This window comes from Diachasmimorpha longicaudata, chromosome 3 (assembly GCF_034640455.1).
Source record: "Diachasmimorpha longicaudata isolate KC_UGA_2023 chromosome 3, iyDiaLong2, whole genome shotgun sequence".
Lineage (NCBI taxonomy): Eukaryota > Metazoa > Arthropoda > Insecta > Hymenoptera > Braconidae > Diachasmimorpha > Diachasmimorpha longicaudata.
Window position 1 is genome coordinate 8,915,009 of NC_087227.1, and position 24,748 is coordinate 8,939,756.

Consider the following 24,748-nt stretch of genomic DNA (forward strand, 5'->3'; position numbering starts at 1 on the left):
CGGCTCTTTTTATTTTTCCTGCAGCTGATGTTCCGTTAATTACAAGGGAAAGTAGTGAGTCACTCACAACGTACATGGCATGAGTCCCCTCTTTCTCAATAATTGTTTATTTATTACTAGTTGGGTTGTACGGAGTCAAAAAACGCGTCGTCAATTACCGGTACAACTATTTCGATAAATACCAGTGAATATTTATTACACGTGAATTATAATTGCAGAGCAAGCAGTCAATGATGGGTGGTCTTACCTCCGGTGGAAATGAAGAGTGTAAAACCAGATGAACATCTCACGAACAATAAATGGTTTGTACGACTCTTCAGCAAAATAAACATTACAATTGTCTCTCCATGATGATTCCTACTCACCACTCTGTCTATGTAATCTCGTCCTCCGTGTAATAGAGCTTGGTTTGTCATCTTCTCAAGAGGTTCTTGACCCTTTCCATGAACTTCAACTTGACAGAAATGATATGAAAAAGGTGGTAGGGCGGGAGAAGTGGTAATTGCCACTTCAACTTGAATGAATGTACGTTAATGCTCTGCATAATTAATGAAAGTTCAATACCTCATTGGGGGGGGGGAGAGGAAATTGATGAACGAATATGTAATGGTTCCTCTAGTGAGAGACAAGGAGAGGAAGCAAGTGGGAGCAATTACTGGTGCTGCATATAATTTTCAGTAAAAATTTGAAAACACTGGGATAATCATCCGATTGATCCTCAATTCGTCCTGGAATAATTGAGAACATACGTTATTTTTATTGAATATTTTTCCCCGTGGAAGGGACAGCAGCGGACATGTGAATGCTCATCTCAATCAGCGTGCACACGTGCGTTCCTTATGATTGGAACTGTAAAGCTGAGGTACATAAGGGAGGGGTTTTGCTTAAAGCCGAGTGAAGGAGGTAGTGGTAAAAGGATAGAAGAAATACAAGAAGAGTTGACTGTGGCACGAGTCAGGTGAAAGACGCAGGGGAACAGACCTCCACACATTTCAAATCTCAAACCAATTTTCTTTTTCAAATATTGAAGACAGAGAGGAATTCATATTAAACAGATGTCACCGGGAAATCAGTAGAACTGATATTTTATTTTTATCGGATGAATTGAAGTGAAAATTGTGATAGAAAAATATTGAGGATGACGAGTCTACCGTGTATAATATTTCTACTTTTGTTCGGCGTTTTGGTGATTGAGGGAAGATATCAGCAGACAAAACCAGGTATGTATTTATTTTATAATTAAATACATATGATGATGATATCAACATTCGTTATTATGAACACCTTTGAACAGATCTCGATCGATTTATAAAGCCGGGACATCATTATTACCACTTGACAACGAATCATAATTAATATTAATTATTTGATAATTCGGTTTATGTTTGAATGGTATACAAAATAATATTTATGTCAATGAACAAACTAATGCCTCGGGGAAATAAATATTCCACTGCAGAAATAGTGAAAATACTCGCTTGGTTCACAGCAATAAATTGACAAATAAAAAGTGTGAAGATATAGCAAATGATAAAAAGAGTAATCACAGTTTCCCACCCAGACTGCAGTCGTGACATTTTTTTGCACGACTTTTTTTCCCTCCATTAAACAATACATTTCTTGGTGCGAGTAATTAGCAATGAGGAGTCAGGGGACTAGCCCGGAATAACAGAAAACGGTACAGAATTTAATTTTTTTTTCTCCCGTCCAGTTCCATTCTTTCGTGCAGAAAAAGCGGGTGTTAAATGCTTGACCACACAGTCGAAAATTACGCCAGCAGACTCAATATTTGAAGAGCGAGGGAGAGAGAAAAACATTTTTTCCCCTTTTTAGTGGTAACTTGGGGGGAAAGTGATTGAGATAGAGAGTAAAGAGAGCCATTCTATTGAAAAAAATGTTTTTTTTTTCGTTAATTCAATTCTAGCTCATCTGGGTCACATTATTGAGGCTCAAAATGCATCCTATACGCCCATTAGAAGGGCCCTGAACGCAAGGAGAACGTCATAATGCCCATTTATTGTTGCATAAGATTCAGAACCTGTTCCGGTCCATTCATCGGAGTCCGGAGTCTGAAAAAGTGAAAAAAATCATTCTGGCCTCACCGGTGGCAAGGCCTCACCGATGTAACGTTTTTGCGTTTATTTCTCTTCTTCTTGTAACTTGATTTTTCCTCGGAACCACCCACGTTTCATCTCATGCAATTTCAATATGAAAGTTCAACGACAGTCTCAAGTATTCCAGCGTTATTGATTATTCGTACGACGCGAAAATTCTCTTTCCACCATTTTTTACCTCCAAATGGAACATCTGTCATTAATCCATTTGTCGATTATCTAATTTCGCCTAGAAATCACTGCGAATCTCATTTCTAAATTTAATTTAAAATTTTTTTCCTCGACTCAATGGATCATCTGCATTTGTCTCCCATCGTCAAATTTTTTCAAGATATCGGTGGTAAATCTAGCGTGAAAATTAGTCGTCGATAACAATTATCTCTCTCGTAATTCAAAATGCCTTTAGCTTTTTAAAGACGCGATGAGCCAGACTGACAAAATTGATAGCCCGTCCTCATCAGTTCTGTTCTTAAAACACTGAAGAGGCTCTCAAAGAAGGAAAAGCCGTCGATTTTGTATGCAAATTCGTGAGAGACAAAAAAAAACTTGACTAATATTATTCATGGGTTTTACCGCCATTATTGGCCCATAATCGACTACGTATAAGCTCTCAGCTCCGTGACACTTGGCTGTTCTTCATTATTCCACAAAATTTTCTCCTTTTTCACGTGATTTATCATACCATCTTTTCATAATTCTCATAGAAGAAAAACTGGACTATAAATTATTGAGCTGAACGACTACTACCTCTCAAATTTTTCCCCCTCAATATTAATTACGTTGTTTTGATAAATTTCGGGATAGAAATAGTATATTATGTCATCACGCGGTAAATGTATTTTCTGATAAATCTGACTTTATAATTCGAGCCGCAGGCGAGAAAATCGGTGAATCTACTGCGTCGTCTGTACTGAATTAAAAAAAAATAAAAATCGTGTTCAGTAAAGTTTTGTCCAATCAAATTTTGCTTCGTAATTCCGAAAAAAATCCGTCATTTTTATTTAATATTTTCCTCCCTGAAGCTCTCCCCGTTGTGCTGAAACCAACCAGAAACAGTGAAAAAAAAAATTATTTCACCATCCCTCTATCCAATAATCGGATTAACTCCCTAAAAAAATGATAAATCAGGAAAAAGACAAATAACAGAAGACTGAGAGAGCGGATGGTTAAAACCACAATTACAGGCCTTTCCTTAAGTATAATATAAATTTTTATTCAAATATTTGCAGCCGTCATGAATTTCATAACCACATGAGACTAATTTAACGATGCAACAGGGGAGGTAGAAATTCTGTGATGCGTGGGATGTGCAAATCGTTGCACCGATGAATCCCAACGTCGGAAGCAGAATCTATATACACTGGGCACAGTTAGTCTTCGGGGAGCGTTGATGACCGCAGTCGTAAATAAAACGTCATGAAAATAAAATGGCTTGAAACACACACGCGGGGAGGGAAAAAAAAAGGAAAATTACAAAAATGAGAAGAATGTTCTGTCATAGTCGTGTGATCCCCATGACATGACACAATGGCGACTGATGGAATTTATAGCCACGAGTTACATTCATCATAATACCGTGCATTGACCTCTGACTAAAAAATATTATTGGGATAAAGGAGATGTGATAAATCCTCCGCTTAATCTCGATTGTTCCAGACATATATATTTTGGAAAAAAAAACGAGGGTTCAAGTGGGTTAATCGTTTAATCCTCAATATCTCTTGGAAACTATCGATTTCACCAGCAGATTCCATTCTATCCAGGATCAATTCCGAAGCAAGACATCTCCGATGACAAACATCTCATGAAGGATAGCCGTTCAATCGTCAATCCCGACGAGAGGATTTCGCGAAAGGCCAGATGATTTTCATTGAACAGTTAATGAATTTTATTCCCCCGTTTTATTCAGTTAGTTGTATCGAATGGCAACAACACAACACGACTGCCAAACTAATTTTGATGAATATTATCCCACCGGGGAGAGGGAAAAATCCAGGAAGTCGCAACTGTATTTCTCACTGAGGGTCATTTGAGAAAAATGAAGGTGGATCAGTGATAATGAGACTAACTTTGCGCCGTGAAACTTTAATTAGAATCAGAAACGAGAAATGAGAGAAGAAAGAAACCTTATCACGGTGGATAATATATCGTATTGCACTCGCAGGTGTTCGTTTACCGACTCTTTTATTTATTGAAAATTTTATTCACCTGGTCTCTTATAATTATATTTTTTTGTTAACACGGGGAGAAAAATATTCAATAAAAATCACGTCTCTTTTCCATAATTCCAGTGCGAAATGTGGTTGTGGGGAAGTGTATGGAAGTGACAGGTTATTTTTCCAGAGTGTTTCGTTATTTTTACTGATCACTTCTCTCAGTCCACAAATGGACACATGCTGATAGTTTCGTGGTAATTGAAACGTGCTTGCGATTCTTTGAATTCAAAATCCAAGTGGGCAATAACTGATTTAGTCTGAACACGCGATGGAGCATTCGATGCAATTCCATGGATAAGTTGGCTTGATTTATGAGCTTGATTTTGTAATATTTTCAAGTTTCAAGGAATACGATCTCTTTAACGGTAGGAAGTATCATTTAATGGGGTTACATTATTAATGAATCGTCGTACAGTAGTCATAATTCAAACTGAAACTCCAATTCGTGGAAAATCAATGAAATTCAATTCCAACATTGAAATTCCCTTCCCCCCTCCAAGTATGCAGCACACAATATTATTGCTCAAAGCTTTGAGTATTTAAATAATTTTATTTGATAAAATGAAATCAACAATAAATTATTCCTGATAAACGGAAATCCTCTTTGAAACGACCATTACTTTATTAATCCCTTTTAATCCTGAAAAATTCTGAAAAACATTACGGAACATTACAGAAATTTTATTGAATATTTCATACCACATCCGGTGATTAGCCCTCACTTTATTGAATTAAAATCCCCATTCAGGAGCACATTGCTAATTTATTACAAAAAATAGCTACAATACATACAATACAAAAGCTTCCCCTCACTTATTAATTTTTCCCAAGTCTGGAGAGTGTATTCTACTCATAAAGAGCTGAGGGGGCTGCAAATGGTCCCATTAGAAGGTGGGAAAATAACCAATACTAATTACTGTTAAAACCTCATTTCCCTCAATTACTCGTCGACACAGGCAATGCAGTGAAAAATAGGAATAATTGTCGCACTTGTACCGAAACATTCTACGCCAATAACTCGTTGCAATTCCATTTAGTTCGATTATTCATCACAACATTGAAGAAATAAAATTACTATCATTAAAACTTTTTACTTCCTCAGCCAGGTACAGTAGAGGTAAACTGAAGCTTCAAGTGGAGTTTTATTATCAAGAGTTTTCTGGCATGCCCAATGACTCCCTAAGCTGTGATATAATTTTATTCTTATCAAACAACTTATTTTTTTCCCTCAACAAATTCATCATAATTTCAATACACAATTGTTGAAAAGTTATTTGAAGAGCATGCTTTTTCTCCCTCTCTTTCTCGTTCCACACTCGTTCCTCCCTGTCTCGGCGAATTGTTGGGTATTATTAAATTAGCAACAAACTACTTGAACCAACTGAAACAATGGGAAAAGGGATGGGGGAGGGTTGGGCGCCAGTACTGGAGTGATAGAAGGATCCAGCGAATTATTCAGACGTAAGGGAGATTCAACCTTTACTCTTGTCTGGTGACTGTTGGAAACTTTGTGTCGATTTATCTCAACTGCTACTGACTATTATGGTTGAGATGTGTATCCATCTGTTTGCTTTACTCTCCGAGAATTAATTATTATTTCAGACGGCGGAGGAATTCTCAGATAATAGCATTTTCTCATGAATTTTAATGCATCTCACTTTTGCAAATTATGAGATGAAAGTTTTTGAGGAAAATCAGCATTCGTAAGACAAATAAAGAGTTGATTGCCCATCGATTCTCATGTTTTATTCTCCATTATCAATCATCGTTTGTTTTTTTTTGTCTTTTCTTTTTTTTTTCACTAGCGTCCCTCGGTTTTTTGTCTACACTCGAGGAGAAGAGACAGCAATTAATCGTTAATTGTATTGCGTTAATTGTCGCTGCTTGACTCGACTCGACTCTCTCATTTAATGTCCCCTCACCCTCCTCGCCCCTCCTCCCCTGCCCTATCCACGACGAGATCTCCCCAGACTCGTTTAGGAGTTGTGTTCGATCGTGAAAGAACACTCAGACCTTGCAGTTTTATTGTTGTTTCGTTTTCTCGAGTTGAAGGAGGTGAGATTTTGTTTTAGAATAATTGGGTGGATGGAGATAGTACTGATGGGTAAAGAAGGACATTTGCAATTCCAAAGGTTGTCGGGGAGTTCATTCGAAGCTCTGAATGAGTGATTTTTTTTTCGACCAGTGATAGAATAAAAATGGGAAAAGTCGCTCTTATAATTGAAAAGGACGGGAGAAAGAGAAAAAAAAATTGTACTGAAAAACATGACGAGCAACTTTGAGGGAAATTTTCGCATTAATCCAGCGAAATAATATTTTTTTTCAGGAGTTGAATGCGCATGGTAAAGTGCATCATGAATTCCATTGAAAGCCCCCGATTAGATTGACGTATGCGTAAATATCTGAATCGTCGTTGAAATAAAATATTGAAAATATAAGTAGATAAATTTTTCACAAATTAGGCTGCCGATATGATGGTAAACGCTACCAGGAGTCCTCATCGGTAAATACAAGTGAGCCCTGTCTCCACTGCTCATGCTACCAGGGCTCCCTAAGATGTCGTTTACGTGTCTGTCCACGTATACCAAATCCACTGCCATCTGGCTGTACAACAAGAATTCCCCATGAGAATGCATGCTGTGCTGAGCTCATTTGCGATGATTACCGTAAGCATTTTAATTAAAGTCAATGAAACTCTATCGTGAACATTGAATTGCTTTTATGTTTCCAGATAAGAGAGAAATATCACGGATGAGAAATGCTCAGCTCGACCTCAAAAATGGTGGTAAAAATTTTTATTACGAGTGTAAAATTATTTACTAAGAGGAATTCGTTTTCCAAGTAGTCTGTCTCAGTTTTCCCGACATTTCCTCGTGCCTAATTTATCTGGACGATTTTTCCCTCCGTTCCCCACCCCGCCAGGTGCTCCCCAATATTTTTCCCTTTCATGTTGGGGATAATCGCGCTTTTGTGTATATGAAAAAAAATATTGGGGACAAATTACGGTCCTCGTAGTTCGCTCACCGATTATGGATTCAACTCGCAAAATTTGTGGGACGATATGGTAATTTTTTATTCATCATTTTTTGCATTTATTAATTTATTCCTTTCCTCATTTTCGTCGGACCAATTTTTTTTTGTACTACTTTCAACGTGAATTTCCCTCCGACTCGTTTCTCTTCCAATTTTCTCGTTCAATTTGTCTACTTCGACATACGTTTGGTCTAAACCGGTGTTAATTATAATAACAAGTAGGGATTATCCTGCTGTCGTCAACGTCCATGGAATACGATAATCCAGTGGTTTATTGATTTTGGAGCGTAGTGTATTGATTTTTGTAATGAGAGGGGATAATTCCTGGTTATCGGGACCGAGCGATGACCGAAAGCATTTACCTATGACACATTCAATAATTGTTGCAACTGACGTCTTCATCGTTTTATCGATGGAGAACTGACGCAAGTGTTCGATAAAATTCGCAAATTAAACAATTTCTAATATTTTATTCCGTCACATGATTGCAATTAAAACTATCTTTGAAGATCAAGATTCGTTCCAACTTGAAACATTTGGGGAAAAATTTTAAAAACTGATATTAATGAACACTCTATGGAATTTTGAGATAAGTTGGCGTGTGCAGGTCCAACATTCACGCTCATACTGAGCTGCTATGCTAGACAGTACTAGAGTAGTTAATTTTCTAGCAACTAATGGTCCGTGTCGCCACCCACCTCCCCAAAAACCGCTGGCTGGCTCTCCTATTCCCTCGGGTCGTTGTAATTAGGATACGGCACCCATCACACTGAACTCTATCTATCTTTCACCTTTCCCAACCGCACTTCTAACTCCCTCTGTTCCTTCATACCTCCGGTCCTCCCGGTGCCTCTTTATCAAACGACAAACTCCGAGAAAATTAGTCTATGTGACACCAAAACCTTCATGACAGACACTTGCCACCGTGTTTTTCTTTCCAAATGAAAGCTTCGTACTCAGTCGATTTGTCGATTCTCCAATTTGACAAGGAAATTACCTAGAGTGTCGTGAAGTACCAGGACATGATGGGTTTCACAGAACCTTTGCGTGCACGTTCGTGTGTACGTGCTGAACACTGGCATTCAGGAGAAATAAATTTACGAGTGTTGTTCCAAAATTTATTTTCATATAAAAATACATTTTTTTCAATTGGAGATATTACTGGAAAGAACATGAATTTTAGTGGCTTCAATATTTTTTACAATCGAGGGATGTTTTTTCCCAATTATTCTGTGAGAAGCTCCACCAATACCGGGTACGGAATATTAATTGATGGATACGTATGTTGATTAAGGATGCGTTTGGGATGGAGTTCATTATGCGCCTGGCTCGGCTATGATGGGCTCACGTAGGTGTGAATATTGTTACTGCATATCTGGTGAGCGTAGGTGCGTCAGACCAAAGTGTCTATTGCCATTACGGGGATGCACCCCACTTTACGCTCCGTATTCCTGCTGTCCAGTCGCCTATAATTGCACTCGTAAGTGTATAAACTATAATTCCATGAAAATCATTGACACGATTTTTTAACAATTTTTTCCCCATCAATTTTTCACCACAGATTCATTCCAACATTCAATTTCACTGTCGGCAAATGGTTGTAAAATTGGTAATCGGTGTTATGAAGAGGGAGAAATGGTACGTGACATTGAATGGAAGACAATGTGTGAAAATTGCTTTTGCGCTATGGGCGGTATTCGGTGTGTTCCACTTGCATGCGCACCACCTCTACAGGGATGCACACCGATAGTACGTGAAGGACATTGTTGTCCATCGACCTACAACTGCAGTGAGTTATTCCGTTACACTGGTTAATTGGAATTATTTTATTCAATACACATTTTCGGGGTCTTTGTCACTCAATTTTCCTCATTTCCTTCCCCTCGATTTTTGCCCCCGAAGGGATCCTGGCAGTCGTTGAAATTTAAGGTTTCAATTTTTAATATTTTTTTTTCCTGTCAGGCGGAAGCATTGCAATGAAATCGAAGCAGAACTTCGCTTCGTACGCGTTTATCAGTAAAGATTACGCGAAATTTCGAAAGGAGACAAATTTTTTACTGCCGAGTGAGTCCCAATACTCGACCATCGAAGGGAGGTCCCATCGTGAACATGACGATTTACGTACAACTCAGGAACCACTTGAGGATGACTCAACGATATCTCCGCTCGATGTAACATCGTCCACAGTCACTTATGAGACTGAGACGATGGATAACGAGATTCCCACCGAGAGTATGGATTATCCCAAGTCAACCGCGTCAGCAGAGAGCATCACCCAATCTTGGACAAGCAGTGATGAAGCTATCGAGACATCTAGTACCATTGAAATCTCAACTGGCTCTGGTAACACGACTATTGATTATCGATTGACAACTGTCATTGATTACACACTGATGAACGAGGATGGGTCTGATGTAGTGGTGAGAACAGAAAGTTTATTGCCAGAATCCGTTACCAGAGTTCATAGTCCAAGTCTGGAAATGAAAACAAAATCTAGGGAAAATATGGAAAACTTCGAGAGAAATGTAACTACGGAATATCCGGAGATTCTTTTTCAAACAACTTTTGGAAAAGTTGGGGGGAACGTCAGAGGAGATGTCAAAGAAGCTGTTGTCATGCCTGGAGATATTCTCGTTATGAATGTCACACTGAAGACGAATGTCTCCGTGGAAATGGTCCAGAAAATTACGGGAAATCCGGTGAGGCCTCTGCCACCTGATGTTGAGAGGATCGTCAACATCACTGATCGGAAGAAGGGACAGGACTATGAAGAGTACGATTATAGTGAGCCCACACTGCCCCCTTCTTTGCCAAATGTCAGGTGGGTGTTATTGCGATTTTTAATTTTTTAATTGTACAATTGACAAATTAATAAGTCAATCTGCTGTACCTCTAAATTAAATTTCGATGGATCACACTCAGAATTAAAATTATCCTGTCATCGGTCGATCTGAAAATATTTTGGAAAAGCGAATCGTTTTGAAATTATTCATCTCGAATATTCCTCTCGATAAGTTCTATCTCAATGAATCACAACAAATACACCTCTTCATAGAAAATTTCCGCCGTCTTCCAGTTTTCCTATTTTTCGATGAAAAAAAATTCTGTTCATTCTAGCTTGTGCAACAATTCAGATATCAATTTGTTTTTATTCATAGAGGATGAATCAGTAGTATTCAGTGAATAGAAAGGAAAGTTTTTTATTTCGCCGAATGGTCGACGATCGTTTTCGCTTCAGCGTTTTCCCTCTTTTTCGTGGTATTCGATAAAAGCATTTTGATGGAGAAAAAAAAATGATAAACTTGTAGTAAAAAATTGCTTTTCCTGGAAGCGCATAATTTTGGTCATTTAAATTTGTATCTCCAACAAACATTACCTAATCCGGCCTCTCCTATATCTCTTACATTAGCGCTCGAACTCGGTGTAGTTTTGGGTGGAGGCAAAGTGGCAAAATCCGATGTATCTCAAGCGGGAAATATTGTATAATCGTTCGAAAAGGGCGTGAGAGGGTGTATGGTATATTCAGAGCCTCGTAAATTTCCTAGCAGTGCGACCTTAATTCGTATTAATCCACGCGCGGTTTACCATCCCCCTCCCAGCAGCTGTTGGCAGGGTGGTATGAGAAAAGAGTGAGGGTAGAATGTGCAGTGAAGAAGCAATGCACCGAATAATTTCCACGTTCAACTTTTGCTAATTATTCTAAATTGATAATTCCCAAATGAAGAACAACATCGACTGTCCGGAGAGTCAAATTCGGCAGAAATGATCCAACCCTTTGGTAATGATGTTGTGCTTGGCCTAAAGTTACCGTATACACAATAAAATTTATTTAATCCCTAACAAAAATGAGGAATTATCATTGAAAATATTAATTTGTTAAAATGCTGATTACAATTAACTTCCCTTCGTGTGAATTTGAAATCGCTCGCTTTACGCGCTCGATTTAGCGACCCGGTTGAGTAGATGCGGTCCATTACTGATCAGACCAATAACTCCCCGGTCGATTTAAATTGTCTTTCCTTCGTTTATTGCGATCACTTTCTCCGATACGATTCTACTCTATTGATATATTCTTAATGTAATTGTTCAGCTAAAATTCGTTCATTGTGGCCTTTAATTTTCTCAATGAAAAGACAATAAAATAATGAAATGAAAAATGGAAAATTCGTGAAAATCTGTAAACAAAAATAATGAAAGCCACAACATTTTTTCAAGACGCTAATTCACAAAGGTGGAAAAGTGGAAAATTCAATTCACCTTCTTTTTGTCTCTGTCAGAATCATTCCATTTGTCGCAGCAGACGCTCTTGTGAAAGATAAAGAATCAACATCACCAGTAACAGCTTATCCCCTGGGCTCAGTAGGCGTTCCACCAGAGCTAAGACCAAGTGACGTGTCCGTCGTTGGTAGTTCTGGCAATTTCTACGACATAGTTACCCAGGAGAATCGTTTCAGTCCACCAGTAGAAACTGAAGGTGTGTCGTATCTCGGTGACTTTGTTTTACCTTCCTTCTTATATCGCGGAAATGTAATCAGTTATTTTCATGAAATTGTCATGTTCAGGGGGATTTGTGCCGAGAGAGCCATCGTATTTTGATAGCCCATATCACTCGACAGATTTGAATCTTGAAATTGGCACTGGGGTGACAGTCTTCCCTGCTGACATAACGAATCCTCATCGGAAAAACGATGGTGAGTGTACAGGATTATTGACGCGCCTCTCTCACGTCAGTGCTCTATTATTATTCAATGGCATTCACTTTTTCAGACATTACGACGGAGTGCCTTTTAGAGGGACGTCCATATCATCATGGGGAATTATTACCCAGCAGTGGCCACTGCATCATCTGCATCTGTTATTACGGAGAAATCTCCTGCTCCGATGAAAAATGTTCGCCCGTAAAATTCGGGTGTCAGAGAATCCCGGACGACAGCAAATGTTGCGGTAAAATTATTTGCGGTGAGATTTTTTTATAAACACTTATTTTGCGGGTTCGATTTTTTATAGAGACTGTGAAAAAAATTGTCGGAATATTCTAATTGGAGGGGAATATTTTATTTTTATATTTAACCTCTCGATTCACGAGACGAAGAGCATTCCATTTATATCTGAATTATACAATATTTTTACCCGGTGTCTCTTCAGGCTCGAACGCCGAAGAATCTCCCACAGTGGTATTGGACCGAGACGATTTAAAATCACCTCTGAATATAGAGCGGACTTCCTTCGATCCCTTCCGGGACGTGATTCGCACCGAACCAGCCCCAGATTTGCCTTCGCTCATCGAAGATATGATTCCCTACCTCGAGCACAGAATAACCATCCCCGCCACCACTCCCCTCTCCTTCGAGCCCCAAATGTCGTTGGCCCAGTCCAATTTCAAGGATAAGACTGTGAATAAAATCGAGGATGTTGTCATCACAACTGAAGATCCAAAAAATTCACCGCAAACACTCCCTCCGGGTACAGATGATAAAAATCTTAGAGTCTCCAACAATTCCTGGACGCATCACAACGAAGAAGCCCTTCTTTCATTCGATTCTGTGCTGGACATGTTTTTTCCTGATACCACTCTACCACCAAAGAGCAGTACGACTGCATCGATGAGCGCTGATAGTTCAACAGTTGAAAATAAATTATCTTCAAGGATAAAAAATCAAACCCCGAAGGAGGAAATCATTGTCGGTGGGGAGGAAATATTTTTAGATAATAGGAGTGACCCATCGAAAGACTTTTCATCCGGGGGATTGACAATGCCAATGATATCTGAAAATGTAACGTTGAAAAATTCTGGTGAGTTGAGCGAGGATGCAAATGGAGGGGATCAAAATGACAAGGAAAATCTGTCTGTTGGTGGGTTATTGAAGCTGGCTGGTTGCAATATCTATGGGCGCATGTATCGAGTTGGTAGGATAATTGTGGAGCTCTCGACGCCGTGCCTCGAGTGCCGTTGCACTGATCTTGGGGTGCAGTGTAAACAGCTCGAGTGTTGAGATGAATTAATGACAACTTATAATTGAATTACGCCGTGGACACGAGTGAATAATCAATAGTGATTTTATTTATTATCATGATAACGCAATCATTCTAATCGCATATACAGACTGATTTTTAACCAATTAATTTTAAGGTAATTATTACGACCCTGGAGAATTCTAATGAGATAGATAATTTTTTTTATCGGTTTTCGAGAGCCTGATGCGCTTCCTCGGAGAGCGATAAGAACTGAGACGAGGAAGAGTCACTATAACTTGACGATGATATAAAGAAAGTACATTGTATATCCGACAACACAACTCGTAACCCATTGCTCACAGTTATGACTACTTTTATATCAATGCGGCCAACTATTGTCGAGGAGTTATGATTGACTACATAGAAATTGTTTTTTTTTACTACTTCTGCTAAAGAAGTCCTCAATGTAGGTTTAAGTTAGATTTACACAAGATTACATTTTCATTTTGTAATAACGATCTCAGTAGTAACAAATTGTTTTTAACATCATGAAAATAAATACATTTGAGATATAAGTAGTTGTCATCCATTTGTATAAAAAATAACGAAAAAACGATCCACCAGTGCGAACTACGTAAATTGCTCCGCAATTTTTTGCTGAATATTTTTCCTCGAGTGTAAAATAAAAAGCTTTGCCATCAAAATCAGACTCCTCCGCTGCTATCTGAAAATTATTCCGTAGACAGACTAACTATAAACGTCAAGCATCCACATACAATGTAAGTTGTGGATTTTTTTTATCATCCGTAGTGTACCTTAACAATAAATATTTGCAACGAGGGTAGCCTTGCTATATCCCTTTGGATTCCCAGTTTTATCGTTCTCCAGGGTAAACTATGGGGGTCCACGATTTTTTTTTCACTTTATTTTATCTTTCTACATTTTTATTTTCCCTTTCAGAGAGGAACAGAGATGTATGAGCAGGACACTGTGCGGTAGAAATCCCTCTCCTGACGCGCTCAATCGACCTCCTCCTTCTCCCCTTATCCTATACCGCTGCCATTTAGCGTACTCTTTTTTTTTTCATTCTCCTCAACTTCTGGAAGCCGTCGATATTATTAACTTGAGTTGTTATCCGCCTTTTGTCATCGAATACAACCCGCATATTTCACAGTCAGGTTTTTATTGAAAGCAGGGAAGGTGATGTATGTGTCGAGCGCTGAGTTTTCTTTTGGGTAAAAAAATATAAACGGTGGCATGGGAATTTCATAATCCTGTCACTGTTGTTGTGCACCCGATCTATGAAATAGTCTTGAAATATTGTGTCTCTTTCAGGAAACCATATTTGACGTCACAGATGGGAATATTTAATAGAAATACCGAGAGGATTTTCTTAAATGTGATATATTTAAATCAAGGAATGGAATCGAGTTGGAATTGGAGATGGCATGAATTAATGACAAAAGACAATGTTCATAGGGAAAACATGATTTTTTTTTTCTGCACAAACCATTTTTTATATAGACAAAATTTTCCATGTCAATGATTAATGTTACATAAAATGATTAATGAATAGCTTCATTACATATTTTCAATTGTGCTTAATTGATTGTTTTTGATACTCACTATTCTACTCCCCCCTTTTTGCATCTTATCAGTAATTGTTAAATTGTTAATCACAGTGTTGTAATCAATATTTACATGACTTAGCATCCATGATTCAAGTAGATCTATTTTCTCAAGTTCTGAGAAGACTAAAATAATCACAGCCAGTTTACTTTTTCTCTGATTTTTTTCTCATCTTGTCGATTTTTTAAAATTATTGATGAACAGTTGGGTATCTTAAGTTATTTTAGAGGATTCAATAAATTCATTTATTCATTCTACTTATTTACTTTATATAACATTTCTTCGTTATTTTCTCATTCATTCTTATTCGTTAGCTTTGGTAGTTAATTTTGGCAGGACTTACCATTGACAGTACATTTTGATGTACACAGAGTTCTTAAAACATTGAAGGTGATAAACATTTCACATTTATTATCGCGAATAGCCACTGATGCTCATTTTTTAATTAGCGATAGAAACCCAAATGATAGGCTAAAATAAACGAATAAATTTTGAAGTGAAGGAGTGAGTGGTAAAAGGAGGGAAGTACACTTTACCAAGGAAGAGAAGCCAAATGACAAATTCAACAAAAATCCTCACTTCACTTTACTACTGAATTGATAATTGAGTATTTCCAAGTCTTTTTGGAATTTTTAAAATACACTTCGATTTTCCCTCAACAGTACAACTGCTTTAAAGTCTTCATACACTAAAATGTATGAATAGTTAGAATAGGAGTTGATTTTCAACGAAAAAAATGCAAATTTTTATATATTCAGAACAATTCTGCCATTCAACGTTACTGTCCACTTCCATTATGTACAAAGGTATTTGCATATCATGAATTTCTCTCGCGCGTCCGACGAGAAATACCACTTCTTACAAAAATTCTAATTTACTGATGAGGAACAAAGGGACTCCATGAGAGCATTTTTTTTTCTCATGACAAAGGCGCGTAAAATAAAATAAATGCAACTTTCATTCAGCTAATGATTATACGACACCGTCAGACGAATTGAGTGGCTTATTAAACGCATCGAATAGTCCTAGAAAAAAATCAATACGACACACGAATACTAAATAAAAAATATCATTCACATTTGACACTGATACTCTCTCTCCATTATTCCAAATTATCTTTTTAGCACATAGTGCACAACAACCACTGCCATTTTAATTGATTATTATATTCTTTAATTGATGTAAGTAGTTGATTTTCAACCCCGCCCCTCTGCCATGACATGCCATGTCATTGTACTCACCATTTAAAAATTCCTCTTCAAAATGCGAAATTTCATTTATCGGAATACGAACAAATGGGAATAGGAGGCAGTTTTGGAAATTCAATATTCCTTCGTCAACACTGAAGGCAATGATTCTCCAGCGTTTGTTCGTCCACTTGAAAATTTAACCCATCAAACCCCACCAATCGGTTATTTATCATAAACTACTCGAAAATTTTTTCAGCACTCTCCCGTATTTTAACCATGAGAAATGATTTTTTGCACAGCCTTATGAGCTTCTGGATTCGTTGTCAGGAGGGTTTATGCAATTGTGGCAGTGCGATGAGATATACATTACCCAGTATTGCCCCAATAATCAATAGCATAACACTAATAGCACTTAAAAATCTAACGAATCGTACAAATCTACGACCGCGCGAATCCTTTTTGCTTTGTTTCGGGAATACGGCTAATCCAAGTAGCGGTCCTGCCAGGGCACCAGCGATATGCGCTGCCCAACCAACCCGTCCACATCCGAGCAATGCTGGTACGGGTAACGATGCAACATCCGCACCAGCAAGAAGTAGAACAGTTACCAGACGCCAACTGGCATATCGTAGCTCACCGTGACACTGCAAGAACCCAACGTCCAGAGGAAAAAAAAATTTGAAAAAAAAAATCAATGGAAAACTTTTTGGGATAAAATTCTCATGACTGATGGAGGAACTAATGGAAATAATAAAAGTAAGAATGACCGGAAAAATGCGGCAATTTTGACCCCATTAAGCTCCATTTATCTTCAGACTGTTTATGTCATGGGTTAAGGCAACAGTAAAAAGAGAGAGAGAGAGAAAAAATATTTTCACATTATCTAAAATGATTTATCTATCGGAGACCGTTTGAAGGGAGCCAAAAATCCTCGACTCTTAGTTCATTCGTAATTCTATGATATATGTTCCTGAGGCCCTCCCACTGCCAGCTTTTACGGCTGCTATCCCTTTTAATCCAAGCGCTTCATTTCTGGGGAGGTACATAATATAAATAAAAAATGCTCGTTATCTCCCCTCATTAGGATTCTTTCTTTGAGAGTGAGAGTCTATTGTAATGGATATTGAATTAAAGAGTCATTTTTCAAGCGCTCACGCCCCTTCGGTCCACAATTCGAAAGATGAAGAGAATAAAGATCGCATATCAGCTGTTGGTTTCATCTCAAGTCGTAAATTGAAATCGAAAATATGATAATAATTATTATCAGTATCTGACGATTCTGACACCGGTTAGAAAAGATATTTTGACAGTCGCTTCAAACAAATACGATTTTACAAAATAATATTAATCTCTGTGTGGAAAATTGGGAATATATCTGCTGGAAAATCAGATAATCGGTATTGCCCCTGGAGAGTGCGAGCTACCCAACAAGCATTTAGGTATACAAAAACAAGACTTTGATGATTTACCAGATAGAGGTGTGCCAGATGACTGGTAAGTAGAGCGTAAACGCCTGCAGATGCTCCAACAAGATAGAGACTCGGCTGTAATAAAGATGCTCCTAGGGCACCGCAAATACCACCACCAAGATAAATTGTTGCCACTGCCAATTTCCCCTGTTCCACCTATCGAACATGATAATAAAAATATGTGAATAATTTTATTCGAGCTACCGAGCAACTCTGGATGATGATTTATTTTACCTCCAGTGGAGCTGCTAATACCATCTGAATGACAACGTTCAGGGACAAGTGAAGTGCATTTGAGTGTAGCAACATGTATGATACGAATCGCCAGCCTTGTATGCGCTGTCTTGGATCGTAGACTAGCCATCTGCGAAGTGCACCATCATCACTCAGGCAGTGAACAGTGATCTGCAGTAAGACCAACGAAAGTATGAAGAAAACTTTTCCAGAGATCAAACAAAAGGGTGAGGAATTTTTCATCCACTTTATCCAATTTTTTAAATTCCCTCTTTAAGATTAAAATCCCTGGTTCTACATTACTCCATCCTTGTTTTTTTAATGCTAGATTCTCGTGCAATGTCGAAAGTCCGATGGAGATTAATTAACGGAATATTCCTTGGCTCATTATTAAGAGCGAAAACTCGTGACAGGGAGTGAAAAGGAGTGGGAAAGGGAAACAATGTGAAAGGTTAATTAATTTAATTAAAGCAACAAATACCTTGAGTGAGCATCGTTTCGGATGGTTACAAACCCCTCATTCTCTCTACCCTCACCTTTTTCCATTCTTACCCACCTGAATAGCCAATTTGGAAAGGAAAATTGTCGGTGGACTAAAACATACTCTTGAGATGTTTGTATTTCAACGGAAAACTAAGTAAGACGTTAATGACTGGAGAAAAATAAAGTTTATGGATGAAAGGAAAGATTAAACTTTAGACTCTGCGTGTTTTCCCATCTGTTACTCCTCTTTCTTCATTTCCTTTTTTTTCCTCTCATTAAAAGTCTGAAGAATTGAAAAATTTTATTCCGTGATATAAATAGGGTAATGGAGAGCAAATAAAAAATTATGTTCGAGGGAATGTGTTTCGTATTATGTTTCTTCAACATAAATAAAACAATGAACGACATGACATGAGCTATCCTCATTACACGGGGCAAAAGCGATTTTTTCTGTGATTTTTCCTAGCAATTCTTGCACTCCGTTAGCCACGTCAGACTGTACTGAACTGTACAATGGGTCCCAAGACCCAATGAAGAAATTTAAAGTCTCCCAACGTAACTCTCTAATGCACAAATCTGAGTATTTGAACAATGGCAAATCTCCAAGAGACGCCAGATGTTTGGCTGTTACTATTATCTCAAGATTCCAGGATGTACCCAGCACCGCTCTCCTTAGAATCTCTAAAATAAATATCACCCTCGAGTGGCAACATCCGCACCATTTTGGATAAATCCTGTGTATACTTGTGCAGAAAATTTCACCAGTTGTACGTGAATTACAGGTTTGGGATAACAATGAAAATTCATTAGTACCTGACGTACAACCACTGCTCGTTAATGAGGATTGAAGAGTCTATGGTGGTTAATGGCGCTATTAAACCCCCCTCCTGCATATACACAATACCGTTATTATAAATACAATTACGCTCGTTGAAACGTTAATGTGAGTGGACATTTTGTCCGGTATCACTTATCGCATTGACTATAATGGTAGACAAAAAATCGAATGTCTGAATTTCAGGCGCTGTTTGGAGGCAGGGTCAAGGGGGGCAGTGGTATTTGATAAAAATTGACAGATGACCATTCATTCAGTCAATATATTGATATATGAGATATTCCAGTCTGTTATTTAGATCAAAAACAATTGCGCTCAATCTACCCCACCTCTATATGATAATATTTACACATAAATTTTGAAATAATTAATATCAATGACTATAGATTTTATTATTTTTTGACGATATTAATGAGATTCCTCATGTACTTTAAATTCTACTTGTTAATTAATAATTCATTCTCGTATATGATAATGAGGGTTACACTGTCTGCGGGTGAATTATCGAAATATCATTTATTAGTGCAAGAGATACCTTTTGATTTGAAATTGTCTGATAATAAAAATGTCTGTCAATTACGTACAACATTCGGACTCTTCGGCGCTGTGTAACACTCGGAATTGTCCATTGTCCAGATAAAAAAAACCTTCTACATATTGAACAGTTGCACGAACGCTAAATGCGAAATGTAATAAGTCATTTTTACCATCTCAGTCGACAACTCTTAATTCATCCGGTGAACTCTTCCCCTGCCGGATGTGTGCCAAAATGCATCAGACTTTTTTCGCTCGAGAGGGCAAATAAAAGCACTATCGAGTTAGAAAGTGCCAGTAACGTCCGGTACAACGTCTATTTCCTACTCGGGAAACGAAAAGTGGAAAAAACAAAAAATGACACTGAGTGTTCGCATCGCTTCAGTAGTTCCCAATATCCTGTTTAACTCAAACATTGTTCGACACTATCCAACAAAAGTCATTTACAAACATGAGATGAGTTAGAAGTCCTGAGCTAATCGTAGGTCATGACGAAACGCAACGTGAACATTTATATATTTTTGTGAGTAAAAGTATTTTAAAGGGATGCAAACACAATTTTCAAAATTTATTGCGGCTGAGTGAAGCCTGAAAATTCCACTGCACCCGCCTTAATTCTGTCGCAAGTGGAATAACCCCGATTTGGGTTGGACAGTGCAAACCCAGACAGCAAAGCGAACATGCGATTCCTCATAATCCAATCGAGTAGTTGTAGTTGTGTTTTTTGGTATTTCCGATTATCCATCATTGCCTCACATTCATTTCCGCTCAGAAATGGCTATAGACAATAGGTTTTCCGCCCTACATAGTGGCATCCTAAATTCACCCCTCCCCCTCTGCTCTCATTTTTCAGCCGCTCCCGACCCGGATTTTACTCGTCACAGTTTCCATCCGCATTGAATGAACCAACCGCTCTTACAAATTGGGAGTGCATTTAACTCTCTGGGCCGCGAGTTTACACATTTTGCCAGGCTCTTAACGACTGAATTGCCCTTCCCCGATTCCCTTTCCCCTGTTTGAGAGGACGAAATTTTTTTTTATGCGAGTACTTTAGCATGCAGTTACTTTAAAGCTACATGAATAGACATTTTACATGTGCCTTTATTCTCTGAAAAAAAATCGCTGCACTGCCATTGACATTTTTGAGGTAATCAACAATTACCTCGATGATGCTGATGCATATCATAAGGTATGGCGGTCGTATCCGAAATTCTGGCTTTCTCGGCAGCAGCGAGTGTCTGGGTGTCGGCTTTGGTGTAATCTCCTCCTCTCTGATCTTCCTGAATACCGGTTTTGCTGTGATTGGTGAGTCGGCTGAATATGGGGATTCACGATCCGTGTATCTCGGATCAGTTTGATCGGAGGAAATGGTTGAGAGTGTGGGTGATGTCACCAGCAGAGCAGCTTCCGCGTCCATTTTGACACCTAGAAAAAACCCGAAAAAGTGTCTTAACATTTTTCAAAACATTCGGGATGAAATTAGGAGGTCACAGGGAGTTCGAAAAATGTTAAATATTATTTTTTCCCTTGAGAATTTTCCCCTCCCAATTTTCCCAATTCATTTTCTCGAAACGTTTCTCTCACCTCGCAATTACGGAACTTTCCCGACATATTTTTATTTCTCCTCGCCCGCCCGATTTTCCCTGAACGACGCGGTTCTGGGCCAGTTCATCAAGTACATAGAACTTGAATAAACAATATGCAAGCAGACGGTATTGCAGAATGATTAGAAAATACCTGGAGGGCAGAGTGTAAATTTTCCACGAAAGATGGTGGCTTTAGTCTACCATAGCTCTGAGCTATAAATTCATGGCTGATTTCTATAGTCTTTTGAAAAGAGAAATCAGACAAAGCGCTTTTCGCGGCTGGAGTAGAACAAAGGTATAGGAATACTCTCTTTGCATGCCTCTATCCCACCCCCTGCACCGCTAAAAGCGGCAAGTCACTTGGCGTTGACCGGAGAGGAGTAAAACTTAGTCGACATATCCTCCTCAGGCTTTTGCCTTTCAAACCCATCCACCGCCCGCCGCCTAGTCACTTCCAGAAGTAAAGTGCTAGGAATCCATTTGAACACTTGAACTAGATAACAACTCTCGTACTATTGATCGCATTCTTGAAATGTGTCCAATTTATTGAAAACAAATACGAAGGACAGAATATCTGATGGCTTGTGGTTGAGGTTTCACACTTGTCACTTCTCAGACACTTAAAGGGAGAGGGATCTTCTATAAAAATGCCACTCCGAGCACTAAAAAAAATTACAATCCCTCAGTACTCGCACTGAAATTTTTTTCAGCCTCTGGCATTTTTTTTTCCAGTGTATTTCGAAAAATTTTCTTACTGCATAGATCTAAATGGTTTAATTCAGCTTTGAAATGCAGATGAGTGGTCGATTTATTGGACAGATTTTGAGTGGTGTCCAGTGCAATGAACTGCTAGATTGGACGAGGTATTAATTTGAAAATAGTTGACTGCCCGGGAACCAATGCAAAAAAAAAATATTTTACGATGCTGTCATTTTGAAGTACCAGTTTATGCCATATATTACGTTTTTACCTGTGCAGTAGTTTTATAGCCTCAAAATTCCCAATGAAATAGAAACCCAGGCGATATTTACCACTTTATAAAAACGTTAAAAATGCGATAAAAATGTAAAAAAATAAATGATGGCTGTTTTGCTATTTCGATAAATTTATTATTGAGATTTAAAATAGCGCTTTATACTGGGAGAGTGGAGCAAAGCGGAAAGCCTTCAGTAGTCAATAAAGCGGAATCTGCACAGAGGAATCGAATGTTTTTTTATTTCAGACCTTAAAACGGAGTTTCAAAATGTAATAAAAGTCGTTGCAATTCACTCAACTGATCGCACGTATTTGATAATTAAAAATGTTTCATATTGGTCCCCTCTATCATTGTATATTATAATTTGTATTCAATAAACACTCGCAAAATTAAAAATTACTACATTACGACAATTGTCAAATTTAATTTTCCTATATATTATTTAAATTGATTTTTTCGGATGTAAAATCGTTCATGGTCGTGTTCACTTATATATTTTTTTTCTAGACCGCAAATTGTGCTTAACCATTAGTTAATTAGTCTCGTTCCCCCATATTTTCTCAATTCCCATGAAATTTGAGCCATCAACATGTATAAACGTTTTCCGCCTTTAAAGAACATCAAAGGTGTTACCAAAAAAATTAAAAATAAATGTGCAGCCTCATAATTAACAAAAGGATGACCTCTTTGTTGATTTTATTAACGTACGAGTGGATAATAAAAATAAACCTCCGTATAAAGTATAAAGAGATATAAAAGTACACTGAAATAGAGAAAAAGGATGAAGTTGTGTGGTAAAAGAGAGACTTCGTTATTCCAGGCTCGTAGGCGCTTTGTAGCTATATCAGGGATACTCTGAGAAGTGAAAACGAAGAGAGAGACAACCACGATCCATGTCCCTCTAGTGTGCATTATTTTTTTTTCCAGGTAATATAATACGATGAATATTACACTTCAAAGGTTCTGGGCTTATAAAAAATTAGTGAAAATGAATGATTGACTTGTTTTCGTCAATTACTCCAATTGTTACTGAGGAAAAATGAAAAAAAAGAGGGAGGAAAAAAAAGACAGACAATTCAATGGTTCATGTAAATTGGCATCGATTGACTGCATTTTACGAAGGTACGAATATTGAAATGGAATATTCAGGCATATCAATGAACCTCTGGTCGTTCCAACCATTCAGAGATTTTTTTCTTATATGACGCTCGATTTTTCATTCATTTTTTTTGAATAATTTTACATTTATCCGCATTGTAATATCCATCCACGTAGAGAGTAACGTCCCGAATATTTAACAGTATTCCACGATTTTTTAAGAATTTTTAATACTGCGGATAACTACGCTCTGTCATGTATCCTACAGACGAGTGCGAGGATGCGGTGATTTATTTATTATTAGAACGGAGATATCAATATTTAATAATTTGGTACTAGGTGAGGCAAGTGAGAATGCTCAGTCTTAGTAATTAATAACTTACTCGTCACTGAATAATAACATCTTCTCCGGAGAGAAAGAAATGATTTAAGGAAAGTGGTTAGAGGTCAAAGGTACTTGATGAAATAATAGTTAATAATACGAAGATTATCCTTGAGTGCAAGTTCAGAAAATCATCAGGGAAACTTTGCCTAGCACCCGTATGTTATACAACTTCCAAGTTCTCTTCAGCATCCAGGAGAACTTGGAGAATAAGAATTCCACTGGCGTGAGTAATCCAGCAAGTGTACAGGGTAGTGCGTGTACCATTGAAGAATAACTTTGTTCTGTAATTAGTGCAGCTCTGGGGAAACTATGAACCAAGTTTGCGAAATCATTGTTGAAAATACTGTTTTTCGTCGTCGGTGAATAATTATCACAGAATATTTATCAAGTATGGAAATAATTTTTTTTTATAATTGAACAATAATTACACTTGATGTCTCAATGATTTTATTTGTAAAAAATTGTCGTTTGTTTGAATTTCATAAATAATATTCTAAGGGAGCGTTATCAATTTGAATTAATCGTCAATAGGGGGATGTACCAGTCTGTCAACGAAAACACCCCTTCGATATCTGGGGAAAAATAAAGTGTTTTGACGCGTATTGACAGTAATTCCTGTCAATTTTCATGAGGATTATGCTCCCATGGCAAGACCATCATCATCGTGTTTTTTTTTTCTTTCACGGAAAGAGTAACAAAAAAGATGAGACATCAAACTGACATTTACGGGGCGAACGTGGCAGGGTCGAAGGCGCTGACGTCACGGAAATCGCAGCGGACACGCTTAGGGGAATAAAACTAGGGGGAAAAATGAAGTAAATAAAATTGTCTTTTTTTTGAGCTCATGAAAATCTACGGCCACGGTCCGGGAACCCAGGGAATGCTTTGTCTTTTTTCACCCCCTTGTGTGTGTGTGTCCCTCTCTACTTTCCTTCTCCCATGAATATAAAATAAAAATAAATAAGATGGAAAATCATAAATAAGGGTAATTTTTTTCCTAATATTTTTTAT

The 24,748-nt window shown here is 37.9% G+C and overlaps 2 protein-coding genes across 6 annotated transcripts in view; one reads left to right on the plus strand and one right to left on the minus strand.

Moving 5' to 3' along the window:
• The first annotated feature begins 972 nt into the window (after positions 1 to 972).
• LOC135160001 (uncharacterized) lies at positions 973 to 13,893 on the plus strand. The gene is made up of 10 exons (XM_064116113.1): positions 973 to 1,220; positions 6,793 to 6,996; positions 7,062 to 7,115; positions 8,658 to 8,843; positions 8,925 to 9,152; positions 9,326 to 10,184; positions 11,641 to 11,837; positions 11,926 to 12,054; positions 12,131 to 12,322; positions 12,509 to 13,893. The coding sequence occupies exons 1-10, from the start codon at positions 1,139 to 1,141 to the stop codon at positions 13,354 to 13,356; spliced, it is 2,979 nt and encodes a 992-aa protein (XP_063972183.1). The 5' UTR covers positions 973 to 1,138; the 3' UTR covers positions 13,357 to 13,893.
• A 113-nt stretch (positions 13,894 to 14,006) lies between these two features.
• The window catches only part of LOC135160002 (protein rhomboid), a 31,012-nt gene continuing 20,270 nt past the window's right edge, over positions 14,007 to 24,748 (minus strand). For all 5 annotated transcript variants that reach the window (XM_064116118.1, XM_064116117.1, XM_064116116.1 and 2 more), the window contains exons 2-5: positions 20,855 to 21,117; positions 17,841 to 18,011; positions 17,607 to 17,762; positions 14,007 to 16,781 (exon numbers count right to left, since the gene is read on the minus strand). In XM_064116118.1, coding sequence (XP_063972188.1) covers positions 16,461 to 16,781; positions 17,607 to 17,762; positions 17,841 to 18,011; positions 20,855 to 21,109 — 903 coding nt within the window. In that variant the 5' untranslated portion in view covers positions 21,110 to 21,117 and the 3' untranslated portion in view covers positions 14,007 to 16,460. The remainder of the gene's footprint in view (positions 16,782 to 17,606; positions 17,763 to 17,840; positions 18,012 to 20,854; positions 21,118 to 24,748) is intronic.